Source organism: Anolis carolinensis, chromosome 2, assembly GCF_035594765.1.
Source record: "Anolis carolinensis isolate JA03-04 chromosome 2, rAnoCar3.1.pri, whole genome shotgun sequence".
NCBI lineage: Eukaryota > Metazoa > Chordata > Lepidosauria > Squamata > Dactyloidae > Anolis > Anolis carolinensis.
Window position 1 is genome coordinate 20928132 of NC_085842.1, and position 20401 is coordinate 20948532.

Consider the following 20401-nt stretch of genomic DNA (forward strand, 5'->3'; position numbering starts at 1 on the left):
TGATCATAGACAAAAATAGAGGGCCGAATAATGGATTCATTTGGATCAGACAGGAAATCTTTTTTCCTTTTATAGGAATGCAAATAGTAAAACAATCTTCCAGTCTTTGGTATGTGTGTGCCGGGAGGTGTCCACCCCAAATTCAAAAACAGACATTACATATCTTACAGTTTGAAACATTTATTGAAGGAGGCCAGTGAGCCTCAAAGGTCCATGAACAAGCACCACGAGACAAAGGCAGCGGAGACTTAATCTTACTTTAATATGGTGTTGCTCACCTGGAGCCTCCTAAGGACAGCTTGGGCAAACAGACAGGCAACAGGGCAAACAGAAGCCGCTGGAAACAACGTCTTTCCCAATAAGTGGACAAGGGCTTCTAGCAAGGGAAGGAAAGACATGAGCCACACTGACTGAGACACATTTAAGGACAAAAACCACAAAAAAGATAACGAATGGAGTCCACATTTCCCTTTGAATTAAACAGGCAGTGGAGAAGGCAACCTTAACATAAGGAGATGACTCTATTCCTATTTAGACCTTTGGGAATCATCGAATCATTGAATAATGAAGAGGGAAGACTTCCTCTTAGCGCTTCCCACTAACGTCTGCTTGGAGACTTTGGGTGTTTGGTTGCCATGAACTGGACAGCAAAATGGCTTTCTTAGTAAGGCTAGGTAAGGTAAAGGTTTCCCCTAGAATCATAGAATCATAGAATAGTAGAGTTGGAAGAGACCACATGGGCCATCTAGTCCAACCCCCTGCTAAGAAGCAGGAAATCGCATTCAAAGCACCCCCGACAGATGGCCATCCAGCCTCTGCTTAAAAGCCTCCAAGGAAGGAGCCTCCACCACGGCCCCGGGGAGAGAGTTCCACTGTCGAACAGCTCTCACAGTGAGGAAGTTCTTCCTGATGTTCAGGTGGAATCTCCTTTCCTGTAGTTTGAAGCCATTGTTCCGTGTCCTAGTCTGCAGGGCAGCAGAAAACAAGCTTGCTCCCTCTTCCCTATGACTTCCCTTCACGTATTTGTACATGGCTATCATGTCTCCTCTCAGCCTTCTCTTCTGCAGGCTAAACATGCCCAGCTCTTTAAGCCGCTCCTCATAGGGCTTGTTCTCCAGACCCTTAATCATTTTAGTCGCCCTCCTCTGGACGCTTTCCAGCTTGTCAACATCTCCCTTCAACTGTGGTGCCCAAAATTGGACACAGTATTCCAGGTGTGGTCTGACCAAGGCAGAATAGAGGGGGAGCATAACTTCCCTGGATCTAGACGCTATTCCCCTATTGATGCAGGCCAGAATCCCATTGGCTTTTTTAGCAGCCGCATCACATTGTTGGCTCATGTTTAACTTGTTGTCCACGAGGACTCCAAGGTCTTTTTCGCACACACTGCTGTCAAGCCAGGCGTCCCCCATTCTGTATCTTTGATTTCCATTTTTTCTGCCGAAGTGAAGTATCTTGCATTTGTCCCTGTTGAACTTCATTTTGTTAGTTTTGGCCCATCTCTCTAGTCTGTCAAGATCGTTTTGAATTCTGCTCCTGTCTTCTGGAGTGTTAGCTATCCCTCCCAGTTTTGTGTCGTCTGCAAACTTGATGATCGTGCCTTCTAACCCTTCGTCTAAGTCGTTAATAAAGATGTTGAACAGAACCGGGCCCAGGACGGAGCCCTGCGGCACTCCACTTGTCACTTCTTTCCATGATGAAGATGATGCATTGGTAAGCACCCTTTGGGTTCGTTCGCTTAGCCAATTACAGATCCACCTAACCGTAGTTTTGTCTAGCCCACATTTTACTAGTTTGTTTGCCAGAAGGTCGTGGGGGACTTTGTCGAAGGCCTTACTGAAATCCAGGTACGCTACATCCACAGCATTCCCTGTATCGACCCAACTCATAACTCTATCGAAAAAAGAGATCAGATTAGTCTGGCATGACTTGTTTTTGGTAAATCCGTGTTGACTATTAGCAATGACCGCATTTGTTTCTAAGTGTTCGCAGACCACTTCCTTAATGATCTTTTCCAGAATTTTGCCTGGTATTGATGTGAGGCTGACCGGACGGTAATTGTTTGGGTCGTTCTTTTTTCCCTTCTTGAAGATAGGGACCACATTCGCCCTCCTCCAATCTGCTGGGACTTCTCCCGTTCTCCAAGAACTCTCGAAGATAATTGCCAGTGGTTCTGAAATAACTTCCGCTAGTTCCTTCAGTACTCTTGGGTGTAGCTGATCTGGCCCTGGGGACTTGAATTCGTTTAGAGAGGCCAAGTGTTCCTGGACAACTTGTTTCCCTATTTGGGGTTGGATTTCCCCCAATCCTTCGTCCATTCCGTGTTGCTGAGGTTGAAGATGGCTTTCTTTTTCTGAGAAGACCGAGGCAAAGAAGGCATTAAGTAGTTCTGCCTTTTCCCTGTCCCCTGTCGCCATCACCCCATCTTCTCCTTGCAATGGCCCTATCGCCTCCTTTTTCTTCCTTTTTCTACCAACGTAAGCAAAAAAGCCTTTTTTGTTGTTTTTTATGTCCCTGGCAAGCCTGAGCTCATTTTGCGCTTTAGCCTTGCGAACCTTTTCCCTACAGGTGTTGGCTATACGTTTGAATTCTTCTTTGGTGATTTCTCCCCTTTTCCACTTCTTGTGCATGTCACTTTTGAGCTTTAGCTCAGTTAGAAGTTCTTTGGACATCCATTCTGGCTTCTTTGCACTTGTCTTATTTTTCTTCTTTGTTGGCACTGTTTGCATTTGCGCCTTGAGTATTTCACTTTTGAAAAACTCCCATCCATCCTTAACTCCCTTGTTTTTTAATATCGGCGTCCATGGAATGCCGCTCAGTAATTCCTTCATTTTTTGGAAGTCAGCTCTCTTAAAGTCCAGAATGCGTGTTTGACTTGTCTTAGTTTCAGCATTCCTTTGTATTGCAAACTGCAGGAGCACATGGTCACTTGCCCCTAAGGATCCAACCACTTCAACTGTATTGATCCGGTCTTCCACATTTGTTAAGATTAGATCAAGAGTTGCTGATCCCCTTGTTGCCTCTTCTACCTTCTGGACCATAAAATTATCTGCAAGGCAAGTGAGGAATTTGTTGGACTTTGTACTCTAGGCTGAGTTTGTTTTCCAGCAGATATCGGGATAATTGAAATCGCCCATGACTACTATATCTCTTCTTTGTGCCTGTTTGGTCAGCTGTTGACAGAAGGCTTCATCAAGTCCTTCATCCTGACTCGGAGGTCTGTAGTAGACACCCACGACAAGATCTTTTTGAGTCCCGGTTCCCTTGATTCTTATCCAGATGCTTTCAAGCTGGTTTCCCGGATTACAGTCTTGCATTTCTTCTGCAACGTAACTGTTTTTGACATATAAAGCTACTCCCCCTCCTCTCCCCTTTGTTCTATTTCTGTGAAAGAGGTTATAGCCCTCAATGGTTAAATTCCAGTGATGGGAGTCATCCCACCAGGTTTCAGAGATGCCTATGACATCGTATGTGTGGTGCTGTGCTAGGAGTTGGAGTTCGTCTTGCTTATTTCCTGACGTTAAGTCCAGTCGTGACCGACTCTGGGGGTTGGTGCTCATCTCCATTTCTAAGCCGAAGAGCCGACATTGTCCGTAGACACCTCCAAGGTCATGTGGCCGGCATGACTGCATGGAGCACCCTTACCTTCCCGCCGGAGCGGTACCTATTGATCTACTCACATTTGCATGTTTTCGAACTGTTAGGTTGGCAGGAGCTGGGGCTAACAGCGGGTGCTCATTCCGCTCCCGGGATTTGAACCTGGGACTTTTCAGTCTGCAAGTTCAGCAGCTCAGCGCTTTAACACACTTTGCCACAACATTATATTCCAGTAACATCTGGGCAGCCCTTCTCCAGAGCCATAAGTCAAAGCCAGGATTATCAACATGGGTTTTTTAGTCCACGTAAGAAAATCGCTCTCTTAAATTTTGCAGGTGGGTTTTCAGATATTTGTTGGCTCTTGCACGTTTCAAGAGATTTTGAAATACAATGGCATCATTTTACTGGATGGTCACTATCAGCCAGATTGCTGTGGCTTGTGACATTAAATTACCATGAAAATGGACGAGATGGCAAATATCATTGGCTAATACAGTCATCCCCCCATTTGTGGATTAGACTTCTGTGTATTCGATTACAATGTTATCTCTAGTAATCTCTAGGTTTTCCAGTGCAACTCTTTGGTCAACTTCTGCTGCATTTTAGTCATATAGTCATGCTAGAGAAGCTGAATATTGCTAGAGAGGTGTACTCTCAGATAGGAAATAGCCATGTTATTATTTATGGGTGTATACTTTTGTGGGGGTCCTGTGCCTCTAACCCAGTGGTTCCCAACTTTTTTGACCAGTGACCACTTTGATCAGTTACCACTTTGACCAGGGGCCACTCTTCAACATTAGTACTAAAAGGGTTACGAATCAGTTTTTGGTCAACTTCAGTTTGGTTATTTGGGGTGCTGATTCAGAAAATTGCATTGGATGGACCACATCAGCTCTAGTTTCCAATACAGAACATATGCCATCCAGTAGTCTCCAGGAAGCTCTGGCGTAGGCTGGTCCATGACATCAGGAAGAGTCGGATGCGACTGAACGAATAAACAACGAAGTCGCCATCTGCTTGCCCACAGAAAACCATATTTACTTATCCAGAGCGGATGTGGTCTATCCTGTTAGGGATTCCTCTTCTTCAGAAGAGGAAGGGGAGCAGGAAAATGTTCATGAATCTGAGGGTGAGTTGGAATCTGAGGAGATTTTGAAAGTACCCACATTTCAGGAGAGGCAAAAGGAAACAGAGCAGAGACGTCGTTCAGCTAGAACAACTGCCAGAAACACAGCTGAGTAATTGAGAACTGCCCTAGCAGCTGGGAGGGGACTCAGGACTATAAAGCAGAAGCAGGTGCAGCCAGCTCTTGCTGGTAACAAACTGATTCTTTGCTCCCCTTGTGCCTGCTTCAAGTCTGCATTTGGAAAACTGCTCCTAAGGATTTATTGCTGTTTCTTTGTCTGAAGTAAGACCTCTATTTGATTTGGGAATTTAACAGAGACTAAGAACTGTGTTTACCCTAAGACTTCCGTGCTTCCTTTTGCATTGTTCCACCGAGTGTGCTGTACTTTACGTTTTGCTGAAGTAAAGCAGTTTTCATTTACTTACCACAGTATTTTAAGGCTGTTCTTAAAAGACAAAACAGGACACATCCAATGTAATTTTCTGAATCAGCACCCCAAATAACCCCAGGAAGAGGCCCAAAAATGAAGACACCAAGGTGCCCCCACTTCTAGGCATCACGTGGAATGGCTCCACTCAGGGGGAGGGATGAGGAGGAGAAGCAGCAGTCAGGAGGCTTGTTGTCGCACCTTTCATCGGTAGTCAGTTTCTCTTCCCTCCCAACATCCCCATTGCCTTGGCACTATAAGAGGTTTTCATTGCAACGGTGTAGTAACAGTGAGACTGCAGACCATATTTTACTTCTGGGGACCATTAGTGGTCCACAGACCACAGGTTGGGAATCACTGCTCAAACCTCAGTGAATGTGGAGGGATGATTAATCAAAGTGGAGACACTGAACAGATACCAAAAATGGGGCAGGGAGAGTTGGGGAAAATGAACCAAATTGGGCCTCCCATACTTCAAAAGACTATGGCTCACAAGATTGAGGCATCCTTTCCTTGCAAATCATTTACACCTGAAACTTCACAGTCTAAACAAGACAGCATTTTGACACACACGGTGACAGGGTTACACATCCAGAGCATTTCTGCATGTAAAAGTAGATACAAAAAATGGAGACTGAGCTAATTCCTACTATAATAACAGCACCAGGCCCATCCTGTGAATAATGAGATATTGCAAGTACTCCTCCGATCTACATATCCAGCCTAGATCAGGCTGTGAGACATTTTCCACTTATTTTCCCCTGCTTTTAATCTTAGCTTGAAGAGGAGAACAAGTCTGGGATCAGCACCAATTGAGACAATTTGCAGGATCTCTTGTTATGACTCAGGTGTATTCTCCCAGCCGATCTGAAAATTTGAAAGGCAAGATCATGGCACACTTGCAACCTTCCTCAGTGCGCATCAGCAGGAAAACAACTTCCTTTCACTCTCTCTCTCGCATATCCTTACTGTAATATTTGGGAACGTTTGAACAACACCAGCAATCTTTTTTGTGTGCCCCAACTTGGAAACAAGATATATGTTCACTCAAAAGTTTGGTCACCATTTCAACTAAAAGAAGGATTCACAATGTTTCGAGACTTTGTGTGGGTTTTCTAGTGCCGTACGAGCTTATCTTTCCGTAGGAAGGCCTTTCTACATTCAGAGCACTCGTAGGGTTTCGATTCCACGTGGGTTCCCTGATGCTTTACCAGCGTTTCTTTCTGATAGAAGCTTTTGCCGCACTTGGCCAAAGCCCTTTTCTCCGGTGTGGATTCTCTGGTGCTGGATCAACTGGGCGCTCTGGCAGAAGCTTTTCCGACATTCGGGACACTCGTATGGCTTCTCTCCCGTATGCATTCGCTGGTGAAGGTCAAGAGACAATTTCCTGCTGAAGTTCTTCCCGCACTGAAGGCATTCGTACGGCTTCTCCCCCGTGTGCATCCGTTGGTGTCGGATCAGCTGTCCTCTCTGGCAGAAACATTTCCCGCACTGCAGGCACGCGTGCGGCTTCTCTCCGGTGTGGATCCTCTGGTGCCGGATCAGCTGCCCGCTCTGGCAAAAGCTCTTCCCGCACTGCGGACACTCGTACGGCTTCTCTCCGGTGTGGATCCTCTGGTGCGTGGTGAGCGAGGACTTGTTGCTGAAGCTTTTGGCACAGTGAAGGCACTCGAATGGCTTCTCGCCCGTGTGGATTCTCTGGTGGGTGATGAGGTGGGAGCGGGTGCTGAAGTGCTTCCCACACTGAGGACACTCGTAAAGCCTCTCCCCCAAGTGGATCCTCTGGTGTGCAAGGAGGTTCTCCCTCTGGCAGAAGCTTTTCCCGCACTCGAGGCACTCGTAGGGCCTCTCCGCCGTATGGATCATCTGGTGCACGATAAGTCCTGACTGGTGCTCAAAGGCCTGCCCGCATTTGCGACACATGTGATGCTCCTCTCCCGCCCAAGTGGTGCCAATGTTATCTGCCACAACATCTTCCACTTTCTGAGTGGATATGCCCCACAGATTCACAGTATGCTGCCACGGCTGCCGATCGGATTCATAGCCCTGGTCGAAGAGCTCGGGCTTCATGGAAACGCTCTCTTGAAAACCTTCCAATAATGTTCCATCAGAAGAGACTTTTAGATGTGTTTTGCCTGTCCCATTCTCACTGGCTGTGCTGTCGCCTGATGGGAAAACGAACAGAGAAGAAGAAAGCATGTACAAGAATGACTCCAAATAAATGAAAGGTAAAGGTTTCCCCTGACGTTAAGTCCAGTCATGTCTGACTCTGGGGGTTGGTGCTCATCTCCATTTCTAAGCCGAAGAGCCGGCGTTGTCCGTAGACACCTCCAAGGTCATGTGGCCATTGGCATGACTGCATGGAGCGACGTTACCTTCCCACTGGAGTGGTACCTTTTGATCTACTCACATTGGCATGTTTTCGAACTTCTAGGTTGGCAGGAGCTGGGGCTAACAGCGGGCCCTCATTCCGCTCCCAAGATTTGAACCTGGGACCTTTTGGTCCACAAGTTCAGCAGCTCAGCGCTTTAACACACTTTGCCACCAGAGGCACAGATATATATATCTTTTCTAATTGAGTTGCTATGAGCTTTCTGGGCTGTATGCCCATGTTCCAGAAGCATTCTCTCCTGACGTTTCACCCACATATATGGCAGGCATCTCCAGAGATTGTGAGGTCTGTTGGAAACTAGGCAGGTGGGTTTATATTTCTGTGGGATAATGTCCAGGGTGAGAGAAAGAACTCTTGTCTGTCTGAGGCAATGGTGAATATTGCAATTGGCCACCTGATTAGCATTCAGTGGCCCTGCAACTTCAAAGTTGGCTGCTTCCTGCTTGGGGGGAATCCTTTGTTAGGAGGTGTTAGCAGGCCCTGATTGATTCATGTCTGGAATTCCTCTCTTTTCTGAGTGTTGTTCTTTATTTTACCTTGTCAGACTACACAGAGAAGCCATTGAAATCCAAAAGCATGTGGACAATTTGAACAGAAAAGAGTAAACCATGAAAATGAACAAAATCTGGCCACCAGTATTTAAAAAACTCTAAAATCAGGACAGTAAATAAAGAACAACACTCAGAAAATGGGAATTCCAGACATGAATCAATCAGGGCCAGTTAACACCTCTCAACAAAGGATCCCCCCAGGCAGGAAACAGCCAGGCTTTGAAGCTGCATGGCCATTCAGTGCTAATCAAGATGGCAATCATTCACAATTGCCTCAGGCAGACAAGAGTTCTTTATCTCACCCTGGACATTCCACAGATATACAAACCCAAATTTTCCTAGTTTCCAGCAGACCTCACAACCTCTGAGGATGCCTGCCATAGATGTGGGTGAAACATCAGGAGAGAATGCTTCTGGGACATGGCCATACAGACTGGAAAACTCACAGCAACCCATAAGATTGCTGACTGAGGAAAAACAGATAGCCATGGCCCCATCTACACTGCCATGTAAAATCCAGCTGATCCGCTTTGAACTGGATTTTATGGCAGCGTAGACTCATATAATCCAGTTCAAAGCAGAATATATGGATTATCTGCTTTGATAACCTGAATTATTTGGCAGAGTAGATCCAACCTATGTTTGAACTGGTAGCATGAACACTATTATTAGAATATAATTCCCCTGTATTTCCAAAACTCAGGCTGTGAATGCTATTGTTTATGTAGTCAAAATGAGTCCGCTCACACAGGTGGCGCAGTTTGTTAAAGCACTGAGCTGCTGAACTTGCGGACCAAAAGGTCGCAGGTTCGAATCTGGGCAGCGGAATGAGCAACCACTGTTAGCCCCAGCTTCTGGCAATCTAGCAGTTCGAAAACATGCAAATGTGAGTAGATCAATAGGTACTGCTCCAGCGGGAAGGTAATGGCGCTCCATGCAGTCATGCCAGCCACATGACCTTGGAGGTGTCTATGGACAACACCGACTCTTTGGCTTAGAAATGGAGATGAGCATCAACCCCCAGAGTCAGACATGACTGGACTTAACGTCAGGGGAAACCTTTACCTTTACCTAGAGTTTAAAAAGACCACAAGGGCCATCCAGTCCAACCTCGTTGTGCCATGCAAGGATATGCCATCAAAGCACTCTTGACAGATGGCTATCCAGCCGCCTTTTAGCAAACCTCTAGAGAAGGAGACTCCGCCATAATCCCAGGCACATATTCCATTGTGGAACTGCTCTTGTCATCAACCTGTATTCCCAACTCTATTTGTAGAGACTCACGACATAACCTGAGTTTCCATGCTTGTAATGGGGGGATGTTCTACCTACCCAATTCATGGTTCCCCTTCAGTAATGGGGACTCGCTCTCACAATCCTGAGCTGTCAGGCAGATCCCCTCCTGGGATCCCAATGGGATCATTTCAGGGATCTCTTCCAATTTAGGGTCTTCCTCCTGCAGTAGGTTTTCCTCTTTAACCTCACTTGTAGCTGCAACATCTGTAAGATCACAGAGACGGAGAAAAAACAGAGAAATGGGGCCTTGATGCAGAAAGGTGGAAAACTTTAGAAATGTAGAGTTGGGAGAGAGAGAGAGAGAGAAAGAATGATGGGAGCAACTCAAAATGTTTAAATGTATACTTTTTATATGAATATTATTAGATAGATAATTAAGTCCTCAGTATGTGCTGGCATTTGTGTGGCCCAATCGTTGACTGAGTTCGCGGATGACTAGAACATCTAAAAATGGCAGTTTCCCTTCGTTTTCATTTTCCATGGTGAATTGGATGTTTGGGTGGATGCTGTTGAGGTCGTCCAGGAATTAGCTGAGTTCTTCCTCTCTATGGCTCCAAATGGTGAAGGTGTCATCCATAAACCAGAACCATATAGTGGGCTTTTGTGGTGCTGTTTCTAAGGCTTGTTTCTCAAAGTGTTTCATGTAGAAGCCAGGATCATCAACATTAGCACCATCTCAGATGGCTTACAAAGTTCAAAGCAGATACAGCTATAAATTGACATGATCGCAAGGTTTAAAATATACTTAAACGAAAAACAATGAAATACATGATCCTCAAAAAGAAAACTATGAATAAATAGTGGGGCACATTCTCTTTGCTCAGGGAGTTAGCAGCTCTCAAAGGCTCAAACAAAAAAGGACTTTGAGCAGTGATAATGGATCCAGGCATGGTAATAATAATAATAATACTTAATTTATATTCCGCCCTATCTCCCCAAGGGGACTCAAATCTAGGAGCCAAATCCAGGATCCAAGTGCAGCAGTTGTTGTAAAAGTAATTGTGCTTGTTCAATACTTGCACAAGGAATGCATCCTTTACTTGCATTGACAATTATTTCCCCAGGGAATGTTTATATGCCATTTGCATTCCCTTTTCCTTCACAATCTAAGAGAGCTACCAATTGGCCCAGAAACTATAATGGGCTGTGGCACAGCTGGTTAATAGCCAGCAGCAGTAGATAGCTAACTGAAAATTCATTAGTTCGAAGCCTGCGTCGGATTGAGCACCCAACTATTTAATAGCCTAGCTTACTGTTCACCTTAGCAGTTTCAAAACAGCTTCAGCTGTGAGTAGAGAATTTAGGGACTGCTGAAAGCAGGGAGGTAATTTAATTTAATTTACCACAAAATAAAACTGCCGGCGAGCAAAGAGCAAGGAGGAAATACTATGATCAGAAAGGACTCAGCATCATAGTGGATGAAGCGACAGCTCCCCCTGTGGTCAGAATCAAGCATAACCTCTGAAGCCGGAAGTAGGAAAATGTTGAATTACCTCTACTGTCTGTATGTGTGTTGTATGTCTAATAATGGATTTGAATGTTTGCCTTGTATATGTACATTGTGATCTGCCCTGAGTCCCCTTCGGGGTGAGAAGGGCGGAATATAAATACTGTAAATAAATATACTTCAGGTGCATAGCTACCTGCACTTTCCTCTTTTCCTGTTTCTTCAGCATCCCGGATGGATGACTCTCCCCTTCTTTCCAGGTAGGATATCAGTTCTGGTTTGCACATTGAAAAGCCTAAAAGAATGGAAAGCCAGGCAAGGATTAAAGGAGCCAGTCCTGCTGCTCCCAAGTGTTAAAAAACGACAACAAAACAGACACAACATTCATGCTTGCAATATTTGACTCAAATACATTTGAGGCTGGAAAAATGAGACCAGAGTCTCAAGTTTGGAACGCTGAATGTCCATTTAAAAAGCAGAGCATACAGACGGTTGACTGTACTACATCATAATATTTATGCTTCACATTGTTTATATATCTGATAAGTGTTGTTTCATAGCAGGCATGGACAAACTTGGGCCCTCCAGGTGTTTTGCACTCCAACTCCCACAATTGGAGTTTGTGTGGATGTGTAAAAAGGCACTATGATATAATGGATTGGCTGGAAAGGCATGTGTCGACAGCTGATTGGCTGAGCTAGCCAGGAGCCAATATTCTGATTGGCTACTGTCTCTACTTGCTGCTGAGACAAACGGTTTTAACTGCCACTTTCACCTCGGAGAGTGAAGAGAGCGCTAACTGGAAATAGCCAGGAAGGAAATGGCTGCCAACTCTCTGAAGCCTGATTGTATATAAGGAAATGATGAATATTTAAAGATTGTTTAAAGAGGCTATTCCCTATGTTCTCTGTGTGAATTCAGAGAGACTGCTGTATATATTGTTGTCCTGTTTGACCTTTTGAACTGAAGTAAAGATACTGTTAACTTGTTATACAAGCCTGAGTGATACTTTATTACACTGCAGGGTATATCTTGGTTCAGATACTGTGGTAAAGCTTCTATTTATTTATATCTACAACCTATAATAAAGTTTGCCGATGCCTGTTTTATAGTTTGTTTTCTGCACTCTAAAATGCCATATTTCATAGAAGATTCCATTTATGATTATGATTAGTTAAGAGAACGAACTGTCCCACAATAGTGGGTTGGTTAGAACATGTGAAACACAAGTGGTCATCTACACTGTAGAATTAATGCAGTTTGGTGTCACATTTGATTATCATGGCTCAATGCTATGGAATCCTGGGATTTGCAAATGGGTGAAACAGCCGAACTTTACCCAAAGCGGTGAGGTTTCTGTAATTTTCTAACATGACTTCTGTATACAGGGAGCTTTGGTCTTCATCCAGGAGGGCTTGCTCTGCCTCGGAGAAATGCACCGCCACGTCCTCAAAGGTCACCTGTCCCTGAAAGAAGGACATTAGTCTAGAAATATTCTTGAACTGCCCAGAAAAAACCCTGGCGAAATATCTGGGTTTAAGGCACAATCAAGGGATTTCTTCAAGACTTGGAAAGGTTTAATTTTGGTGTGACATTTCCCAGAATCCCATGTCTGGGGGATACTGGGAGATGTAGTCTAGGAAAGTATCATCTTCTACGCTCTAGATTTGTCGGGACATAAAGGATAGTAGCATTCACAGTACACTTCATATGTCCCTGATAATGATCATGATGATAAGTATTTATGTCCTGCTTCTTTTCTCCCAAAGGAAACATTAGAATCATAGAATCATAGAATCATAGAATAGTAGAGTTGGAAGAGACCACATGGGCCATCTAGTCCAACCCCCTGCTAAGAAGCAGGAAAATCATACAATATGAAAAAACAACAACCCAAGACATAGAAACCATAAAATAGCATTAATCACAAAACTTATTAAGAACACATGGTTATACAAATACAAAAGCTAGATTCATCCAAGCATTTCTTTTTGTGCTGTTGAAGGCTTTCACGGCTGGAATCACTGGGTTGCTGTGATTTTTCCGAGCTGTATGGCCATGTTCCAGAAGCATTCTCTCCTGACGTTTCACCCACATCTATGGTAGGCATCCTCAGGGATTGTGAGGTCTGTTGGAAACTGGGCAAGTGGGGTTTATATATCTTTGGATATTTTTATTTTTCGGCCAAGAGCATGTCGTTTTTGTTTAAAGCATTGCTTCAGTGCCTCCGCCTTGAAACAGCAGACACAGCCTTGGAAGTATCTAAACAAGGTGCATTTATACAGTAGAATTAATGCAGTTTAACATCATTTCCCATGCTTTTTAGTCTTCTCTACTAAAGAAGTGTTGGTATATCACCAAACCACAACTCCAAGGATTGTATAGCATTGAGCCATGGCAGTTAAAACTGGTATCAAACTGCATTAATTCTACAGTGTAGATGCACCCTATGGCAGAAATTGACCATACAGTCCCACTAAAGGACCTAGAGATACCTAAAGTGAGCATATTAATCAAACCTGAAAATAATCATAGATTCATAGAGTTGGAAGAGACCACAAGGGTCTGTTAGTCCAACCCCATTATGCCATGCAGACACACAATCAAAGCACCCTTGACAGATGGCCATAAAGCACCTGGGGTCTCCCGATGCCAGTCCAACACTCCTCCCTGTGTTCATGTCACAGGTTTCCTTCCAGTCCTCCTCCCTTACCTGAGTTTGCACAGGTGAAGCCTTGAGAAGAGATGATGCAGAATCCATGGCAGGTGTTGTTCCACTAACTGCAAGGTGCGAAGGAGAATAACAGAAGATGGTTGCTATCAAGGGAACTTTTCAAATACAATTTCTATCCTGTCTCCAATGCTTAGAGTGAGATGAAAGAGGATTGCTCCAATACACGTTCACAACACAATTACAAGGTAGGTCAGGTTGAAAGACAAGGGAGATGAATAACTGTCCCATGTTGAATCTAATGATTAGAGTAGTGCCAGAATCCCGTTTCATCTGTTTCTTTCATGGTTTTGTACCGTTATGTGATTTTGGATGATAATAATAATAATAATAATAATAATAATAATAATAATAATAATAAACAAAAGACAAAAAACCAGTACAAGAAAGCCACACTACAAACTAGAGCTGACAGTTGGCACAACAAAACATTGCATGGAAAGTTCCTTGACAAAATTGAAGGAAAAGCTGATAAGGAGAAGACCTGGCTCTGGCTCACGAATGGGACCCTGAAGAAGGAGACAGAAGGCCTGATCCTTGCAGCCCAGGAGCAAGCCATCAGGACAAAGGCAATTAAGGCCAAGATTGAAAAATCAGCTGATGACCCTAAATGCAGACTGTGCAAGGAAACTGACAAAACCATTGATCATATCCTCAGCTGCTGTAAGAAAATCGCACAGACAGACTACAAACAGAGGCACAACTATGTGGCCCAAATGATTCATTGGAATTTATGCCTCAAATACCACCTCCCAGCAGCAAAGAACTGGTGGGATCACAAACCTGCAAAAGTATTGGAAAATGAGCACGCAAAGATACTGTGGGACTTCCGAATCCAGACTGACAAAGTTCTGGAACACAACACACCAGACATCACAGTTGTGGAAAAGAAAAAGGTTTGGATCATTGATGTCGCCATCCCAGGTGACAGTCGCATTAACGAAAAACAACAAGAAAAACTCAGCCGCTATCAGGACCTCAAGATTGAACTTCAAAGACTCTGGCAGAAACCAGTGCAGGTGGTCCCGGTGGTGATCGGCACACTGGGTGCCGTGCCAAAAGATCTCAGCCGGCATTTGGAAACAATAGACATTGACAAAATTACGATCTGTCAACTGCAAAAGGCCACCCTACTGGGATCTGCACGCATCATCCGAAAATACATCACACAGTCCTAGAAACTTGGGAAACTTGTGATTTTGCGATATGAAATCCAGCATATCTATCTTGTTTGCTGTGACATAATAAAATAATAATAATAATAATAATAATAATAATAATAATAATAATACTTTATTTATATACCGCTCTGTCTCCCCGAAGAGACTCAAGGCGGTTTCCAAAGAGTACAAATACAAATACAAAACAACATTCAATAAAACAAAACAAAAATACATCATAGATAAAACACAGCAATTTCAGTTAAAAAAAACAATCACAGTGGATGGCACGGAAAGGTACAAGCCCCTAAGAATGAAAGAAGAAGTGAAACAAAAGAAAAAGGGGAATGGTTGCCGTTTAGTCAGCTAATTTCGGTGCTTGGCTGTAGACCCTGGTTGGCAGGGCCTACAGCCAAGCGCCAGGCGTTTGATGCTCATAGGCACTTGACGCTCAACTGTAGGCCCTGCAAGCTGGGTCTATGAGCCATCGAGCACTCGATGATCATAGGCCCTGCCTGCCAGGCCTACAGTCAAGCGCTCAACTGCAGGCCCGGCTCACAGGGCCTGGCACTTTGCCACCCAAGGCCTGAAAAATCTTTGTTTTTTTTTTTTTTTTCCAGACCTTGGACGGAAAAGCCCATCCATATAGGCACCCATTTCCATAAGTGGCGGATGGAAACGGGCCATACAAATGGTACAAATAGAAACTGGCAATGATTCCATAAAAATGCACACTAATGATATGTAACAGAGCCATGATAATAACGGGGATGCATGTATTGAGGGCAAAACCTAATGTTTTCATATTACATTGAAAACTGCAAATCAATCTGTGCTGCCTTCTCTGAACCTGTTCCACCCTGTTTCCGTCCTTAAAAAGAGGTGCTTAAAATTTTCTAAAGCTTGCACAAGTATTTTGTATGTATAATTCCAGAAACCTAGAGTTGGAAAACACCCCAAGGGTCATTCAGTCCAAACCCATTCTGATAGGCAGGAATACACAATCAAAGTGTGGTAGTTCAACCCCACTGTGCTCAAGTGTCTAGTCCTCAATGCAGAGTAGTTAGTTAGCTTAGAATAGGCTGAGGGAAATCCCTTTTCCCGTCTCCTGAACAACAGTTGGAATATATATCTATTTCTTCTCTCATCTTTGTGTCTGCTCTCATTCTGATTAGTTGTGTGGATAGTTTGCAGGTGCATGCCTTTTGTTTTTGACTTTCTACTTTTAAATCTTGATGTGTGCTGAATGTATTGAAATCTCTCTCTGCTTGTGTGTCAGGAGAGATGTAATGCTTTGAGATTTTCCCCTCTCTTTGAATCCTAGAAGAGATGGAGTATAGAGTAGCTCAGACCGTTATTTACTATTAAGAAATGTAGTTATTAATTTTATAAAGAAACCTTTTGTGATTTTAAAGACAGAACTCTGCATGTTTGCCTCCTAAGCTCTAAATTCTTTACAGCCACATGACACTTCATGCTCTACTTGTTGTGAGCTGAATGCTCAACTATAAGTATCCTGTTTTTGCATATGTTGGATTTTCTACTGTTTTGGGGTTGTTTTCCTAAAAAATCCTAACACAATGCACTCCTGACAGATGGCCATGCAGCCTCCAGTTAAAAACTTCCATCACTTTGAGGCAGGATATTCCACTGCCAAATAGCTATAACTCTCAGGAAGTTCTTCTTAATGTTTAGGTGGAATTTCTCTTCCTGCAGTTTGAATCCATTGCTTTGTTTCCTAATCTCTTGCCAAATATCACTGTTTGGTAGATTTGGTGTTTTGTTGTGTTTTGTTGCACTGCCAACCCACTACTCTCAATGTGCCACGTAGAAAAGCGATGTTTTCCTACTACAACTTTCAACATTTATGGATAGGGATTCAGAGAGCAGCAGAGGTACCTTGATTGTGCTTTTCCTACATGGCAGCAGGTTGGATTAAATGGCCCATGTGGTCTCTTCCAACTGTATTTTTCTATTCTATTCTAGACCATAAAAGGGATATTCCCAAACACTGCCCCTCTATTGCTGTTCTGCATTGCTCCGCTGGCAATTTCAACACTTACCAAGATGACCACCATCTTCGCTGTCCCTCTTCTCCTCCTCCTCGATCTCTTTGCACAGTGGCTTGATGGCCAAAAAAGACAGCAAACCCCTGGTAGATTCCCCCTTTTCAGTCTCAGAGGGCATCTCAGAAAGGACCTGGACCAAAAGAGAGAGTTATGACACATAACCATTATAACAACAACAACAGCAGCAGCAGCAACAACAACAGCAGCAACAGCAACAGCAGCAGCAGACACACAGAAAGGATAGCACTAAAAGGTAACAGATGTATCTAAAACAAGGGATGGGTAGTCTTTTTGGGTTTTTTTTCTGGATACATCTATACTGGGGAATGAATGCAGTTTGAAACTGTCATGGCTCAGTCTGGTGGTATCATAGTAGTTGTGGGTTTATGAAGGTTTTAGCCTTCTCTGCCAGAGTTCAGACTGGAGTTTAAACACCCAGTGGCCTATAAAATGTATAGTGTGACTGTGGGCAAGTAGCACTCTGTCAATCTCAGAGAAAGGCAATGGCAAATAATAATAATAATAATAATAATAATAATAATAATAATAATAATAATAATAATATCTCAGCCAGCATTTGGAAACAATAGACATTGACAAAATCATGATCTGCCAACTGCAAAAGGCCACCCTACTGGGATCTGCGTGAATCATCCGAAAATACATCACACAATCCTAGACACTTGGGAAGTGTTCAACTTGTGATTTTGTGATACGAAATCCAGCATATCTATCTTGTTTGCTGTGTCATAATAAAATAATAATAATAATCTGCCCTATCTCCCCAAGGGACTCAGGGCGGATTCCAGCATATACAGAGACACAAGGCAAACATCCAATGCCTCGAAACAATAAAACACAGACACACAGATAAAGGTAAAGGCTTTCTCCGGCTCTGGGGTGGTGTTCATCTCCATTTCTAAGCCGAAGAGCCTGAGTTGTCCATAGACACCTTCTGGTCGTGTGACTGGCATGACTGCATGGAGCACCGTTTACCTTCCTGCTGAGGCATTACCTATGGATCTACTCACATTTGCATGTTTTCAAACTGCTAGGTTCAGAAGCTGTGGCTAACAGTGGGAGCTCACCCTGTCCCAAGGATTTGAACCGTCAACCTTCCAGTCAGCAAGTTCAGTAGCTAAATGGTTTAACTCAGTGGTTCCCAACCTTTTTTTGACCAGGCACCACTTGACTAGGGACCACTTGGACCAGGGACCACTTTCTAACATTAGTACCAAAAGGGTTATGAATCAGTTTTTGGTCAGCTTTAGATTTGGTTCGGTTATTTGGGGTGCTGATTCAGAAAACTGCATTGAATAGACCACATCAGCTCTAGTTTCTGATACAGAACATATGCCATCCAGTAGTCATCATCTGCTCTCCCACAGAAACCCATACTTAATAATCTAGAGCTGATATGGTCTATCCAAGGCCTAAAAACGAAGACACGAAGGTGTCCCCGCTTCTAGACACCACATGGAACGGTTCTGCTCAGGGGAAGGGAGAAGGAGGAGAAGCAGCAGTCAGGAGGCTTGTTGTCTGACCTTTTGTGGGTAGTCAGCCTTTCCCCTCCCAACATCCCCGTTGCCTTGGCAGTATAAGAGGGTTTCGCAAGACCAATTGTTCTTGTTTCAATGGTGTAATAACAGTGAGGCTGTGGACCATATTTTAGCTCTTGGGAACCACTGGTTGTCCATGGACCACAGGTTGGGTACCACTGGCTAAACCCATTGTGCTGTTATAGTTCCTCTTTTGAAAAAATCATGCCAAATCATGCGAGTCCCTTCGAGAGATGGCGGGATACAAAAATAAAATATTATTATATTATTATTATAAAAAAACCTTATGACGAATTTGCCTAAGTGTCGTCTTAAGTAGGAAACATCTTGAAGACACAACAACAACAACCTATGAAGCTACTGCAAGTGGTTCTTACATTTGATGCCCTCACCTGCTGTTTCCACCCTTTGGACTCTTCTTGGCTCTGCAGGAATTCCTCCGCCAGGGCCACCGCGTGGGCAGGACTCTCTGGCCCTCCTTCCTTGACCCAGCTCTGCATTTCCTGAGGCAAAATGGCCAAGAACTGCTCCAGGATCAACATCTCCAGGATCCGCTCCTTGCTCGACTTCTCCGGCTTCAGCCACTGCTGGCAGAGCTCCTGGAGTCGATCACAAACCCCGTGGGGCCCCTCCGTCTCCCGGTAGCGGAAATCCCGGAACCGTTTGCGCTGGATCTCTGCCCCGATGTCCTCCTTGGCTCGAAGATCTCCCTCCATCATTTCACAATCCTCGCCACCTCTCATATCCAGATTCTTTGCCGCTGCTCTGTTGACGCCTGGCAAAATCATGGGCGCTTCCTCTGTTGCAGGCCACTTGCTGATTTCTCCTTCAAAGGAGCCCAGAGATAATTGTCTGGTTTGCCTTTCAACCCAAGGTTGTTTGGGACCTTCCCATCCCATCTGAGAAGGTTGTAGAGCCCTCAGAAACTCTTGCCACTGGATTTCACAATGCTGGGCCAAGCCTTCCTCTGGCTCTTGCTTAACTTGTGGCGGCGGCCACTTCGGGAACCCATCTGGGACAAAACAGTGTCTCTTCTTGTCGGCTCCCCAATCTCCATATTCCAAAGCAAGCCCTTCTTCCTCTTCCATTTTAATATCTGGAGAAAACCCATGAGTGAAGAAATGTTGACATTGGCGGTCCAGGGCTGCCACTCCACCACTTTCTCTGGACATAGTTTTACTTCGGTGAAGCAGATAACCTAGTTCACTTGGTGCTTTTTAACCAAATAGTTTTAAGAAAAAGCTGTAGAACCTGATTACTCAATACACTTGTTGCCTTTACCCAATAGTTTTAAGAGAAAACTGTAGAAAACTGTTGGCTTTGACCTATAAGTGACTCGGTCATGCAGAATGGTGGTCAAACTATGCTATTAGACTCTGAAAGTGGGGACGATGGGGAATATAATAAAGAACATCCCAGGCCGAATGATAATGCAGATGCTGGCTTCATTTCCATACCGGGAGAAAGTTTTCTCTCTGAAGAAAAGAGAAACACACAAACCACAACAACAGGTAAACAATTTTTAAAAACCCAATCCCTGTATTTATCCAAGCATAAAAACCTTTAAAACTTTTTTTATGTTGCTGAATCATTTAAAATACCTCCCACGCTTTTAAGCAGTACCTATTTATCTACTCATATTTTTTTTGCTTTGGTTGGCGGAAGCTGGGTTAAAGGCCAGGAGCTCACCCTGACCTGGGCTCCCAAATGTCAACCTTAGATTGACAAGAATTAGACAGTCATTCAGTTTTACTAGCAAACTGGAGGTTAGAACAAACTCTTAAGATATGGACACATCAATTGTAATAATGAATTGCATGGGACACACATGGAAACTTTTCATTGATATGATATATTGCTTATATAATATGGGCTGGGCTTTAGCACAGCAGGTTAAACCACCAGCTGCAGTAAATATTGTCAATCCAAGGTTGACAGCTCAAAGCCCTGGTCAGGGTGAGCTCCTGGCCTTTAGTCCAGCTTTCACCAACACAGCGATTCCAGAGCAAAAAATTGTGAGAAGATACATAGGTAATGCTTAAAAGT

At 44.0% G+C, this 20401-nt stretch overlaps 1 protein-coding gene across 1 annotated transcript in view; it reads right to left on the reverse strand.

The window, feature by feature from the left end:
* The window catches only part of LOC100555239 (zinc finger protein 729), a 46014-nt gene that overhangs the window by 23945 nt on the left and 1668 nt on the right, over positions 1–20401 (reverse strand). The window contains 8 exon segments of the mRNA XM_062969300.1: positions 6278–6401; positions 6403–7315; positions 9426–9593; positions 11033–11131; positions 12176–12302; positions 13550–13617; positions 16791–16926; positions 18748–19830. Coding sequence (XP_062825370.1) covers positions 6278–6401; positions 6403–7315; positions 9426–9593; positions 11033–11131; positions 12176–12302; positions 13550–13617; positions 16791–16926; positions 18748–19527 — 2415 coding nt within the window. The 5' untranslated portion in view covers positions 19528–19830.